This window comes from Palaemon carinicauda, unplaced genomic scaffold, assembly GCF_036898095.1.
Source record: "Palaemon carinicauda isolate YSFRI2023 unplaced genomic scaffold, ASM3689809v2 scaffold93, whole genome shotgun sequence".
In the NCBI taxonomy this organism is placed as follows: domain Eukaryota; kingdom Metazoa; phylum Arthropoda; class Malacostraca; order Decapoda; family Palaemonidae; genus Palaemon; species Palaemon carinicauda.
Window position 1 is genome coordinate 274,657 of NW_027172237.1, and position 2,844 is coordinate 277,500.

The 2,844-nt window shown below is 42.2% G+C and overlaps 1 protein-coding gene across 1 annotated transcript; it reads right to left on the reverse strand.

Annotated features, from left to right (window-relative positions):
* Positions 1-1,249: 1,249 nt before the first annotated feature.
* Positions 1,250-2,767, reverse strand: LOC137637693 (uncharacterized). The gene is made up of 2 exons (XM_068369843.1): positions 2,665-2,767; positions 1,250-1,830 (listed from the first exon to the last, which is right to left on the reverse strand). The coding sequence occupies exons 1-2, from the start codon at positions 2,765-2,767 to the stop codon at positions 1,250-1,252; spliced, it is 684 nt and encodes a 227-aa protein (XP_068225944.1).
* Positions 2,768-2,844: the final 77 nt, after the last annotated feature.

A 2,844-nucleotide genomic window follows, 5' to 3' on the forward strand; every position in this document is an offset into this window, starting at 1 on the left:
GAGTGTCGGGATAGGGGGGTGGGGAATGTGATGGCAGGGAATAGGACGGTTGGAAATAAGGTGGGGAATAGGACGGTTGGAAATAAGGTGGGGAATAGGAGGCTAGGGAATAGTAGGTTTGGGAATAGGAGAGTGGGGAATAATACGGTGGGGAATAAGAAGGTTTGGAATAAGAGGGTGGGGAATATAAAGTTGGGGAATAAGATTACGTGGAATAGGAGGGTAGGGAATTACTGGGTGGGGAATAGGATGGTAAGGAATAAGAGGGTGGGGAATAGGATGGTAAGGAATAAGAGAGTGGGGAATAGGATGGTAAGGAGTAAGAGAGTGGGGAATAGGATGGTAAGGAGTAAGAGAGTGGGGAATTGAATGGTAAGGAATAAGAGAGTGGGGAATAGTATGGTAAGGAATAAGAGGGTGGGGAATTGAATAGTAAGGAATGAGAGAGTGGGGAATAGGATGGTAAGGAATGAGAGGGTGGGGAATAGGATGGTAAGGAATAAGAGAGTGGGGAATAGGATGGTAAGGAATAAGAGGGTGGGGAATAGGATGGTACGGAATAAGAGAGTGGGGATTAAGATGGTGAGGAATAAGAGGGTGGGGAATAGGAGGGTAAGGAATAAGAGGGTGGGGAATAGGATGGTAAGGAATAAGAGGGTGGGCAATAGGATGGTAAGGAATAAGAGGGTGGGGAATAAGATGGTAAGGAATAAGAGAGTGGGGAATAGGATGGTAAGGAATAAGAGAGTGGGGAATAGGATGGTAAGGAATAAGAGAGTGGGGATTAAGATGGTGAGGAATAAGAGGGTGGGGAATAGGAGGGTAAGGAATAAGAGGGTGGGGAATAGGATGGTAAGGAATAAGAGGGTGGGCAATAGGATGGTAAGGAATAAGAGGGTGGGGAATAAGATGGTAAGGAATAAGAGAGTGGGGAATAGGATGGTAAGGAATAAGAAGGTGGGGAATATGACGGTAAGGAATAAGAGAGTGGGGAATAGGATGGTAAGGAATAAGAGGGTGGGGAATAGGATGGTAAGGAATAAGAGAGTGGGGAATATGACGGTAAGGAATAAGAGAGTGGGGAATAGGATGGTAAGGAATAAGAGGGTGGGGAATAAGATGGTACGGAATAAGAGAGTGGGGAATAGGATGGTAAGGAATAAGAGAGTGGGGATTAAGATGGTGAGGAATAAGAGGGTGGGGAATAGGATGGTAAGGAATAAGAGAGTGGGGAATTGGATGGTAAGGATTAAGAGTGGTGAATAGGATGGTAAGGAATAAGAGAGTGGGGATTAAGATGGTAAGGAATAAGAGGGTGGGGAATAGGAGGGTGGGGAATAAGAGGGTGGGGAATAGGATGGTAAGGAATAAGAGGGTGGGGAATAAGATGGTAAGGAATAAGAGGGTGGGGAATAAGATGGTAAGGAATAAGAGGGTGGGGAATAGGATGGTAAGGAATAAGAGGGTGGGGAATAAGATGGTAAGGAATAAGAGGGTGGGGAATAAGAGGGTGGGGAATAAGATGGTAAGGAATAAGAGGGTGGGGAATAAGATGGTAAGGAATAAGAGGGTGGGGAATAAGAGGGTGGGGAATAAGATGGTAAGTAATAAGAGGGTGGGGAATAGGATGGTAAGGAATAAGAGGGTGGGGAATAAGATGGTAAGGAATAAGAGAGTGGGGAATAGGATGGTAAGGAGTAAGAGAGTGGGGAATAGGATGGTAAGGAGTAAGAGGGTGGGGAATTAGATGGTAAGTAATAAGAGGGTGGGGAATAGGATGGTAAGGAGTAAGAGAGTGGGAATAGGATGGTAAGGAGTACTGAATAATCTCTATTGATAATGAAGATATTGTCAATCAAGTTATGTGACACTGAAAAGATTTCCCAATGCTTCGAAAGAAGGACTATTTGCCCACATCATCTCCCGGTGATGTCATTATAATCAATTTTCAATGGAAGTTTTTGATAAGTGTGACATTTCCATGTAGCGGTTTAGTCAGAGTGAACGCCTATGCAATTCTATAAGCAATGATTTAACAGTTGATTCAGTTTGCTTTGCACATAGTATTAATAACTATTGTTCTCTAGTCTTGAGTAGAGCCATAGCCTCTGTACCGTGCTCTTCCACTGTCTTGGGTTAGAGTTCTCTTGCTTGAGGGTACACTCGGGCACACTATTCTATCTAACTGTTCTTCTTATTCTATTAACGTTTTTATTGTTTATATAGGAAATATTCATTTTAATGTTATTGTTCTTAAGATGTTTTATTTTTCTTTGTTTCCTTTCCTCAATGGGTTATTTTCCCTGTTGGCGCACCTGGGCTTATAGCATCTTGCTTTTCCAACTAGGGTTGTAGCTTAGCAAGTAGTAGTAGTAATAATAATAATAATAATAATAATAATAATAATCTTTTTGTCAGAAAGATTTGAACTAAAAAAGAATGAGATAATGATTTCGTATATATGGAAATCAATGATCGTATAAACATATAATATAATATCATGATCATATGTTGCACAAGTTCACATCATCGGAACCTTTAGCTAAGATGTCGGTAGACTACGAATGTAACATGTATAGTTTACATATTTCGTCACGTGATGTGTCAGTTCCCGAACGTTCCTTTGGAAAACGTCTCCCCCGATCAAACAGACTCATAGCTGACCGAATTGGCCGGATACGGGACTCCGACTCGAGTGTCCTAAAGTATTTTCCCCGCTGGTGCCCAACCATATATAAGAAGATTCCTCGTTCACTGTGGCACGCATTGTGACTTGTGATCAGCCACAGCTCAGAGAGGCTTAAAACTATTTCGATAATCCAGTGTCATAGGCCTTGAGTCTTT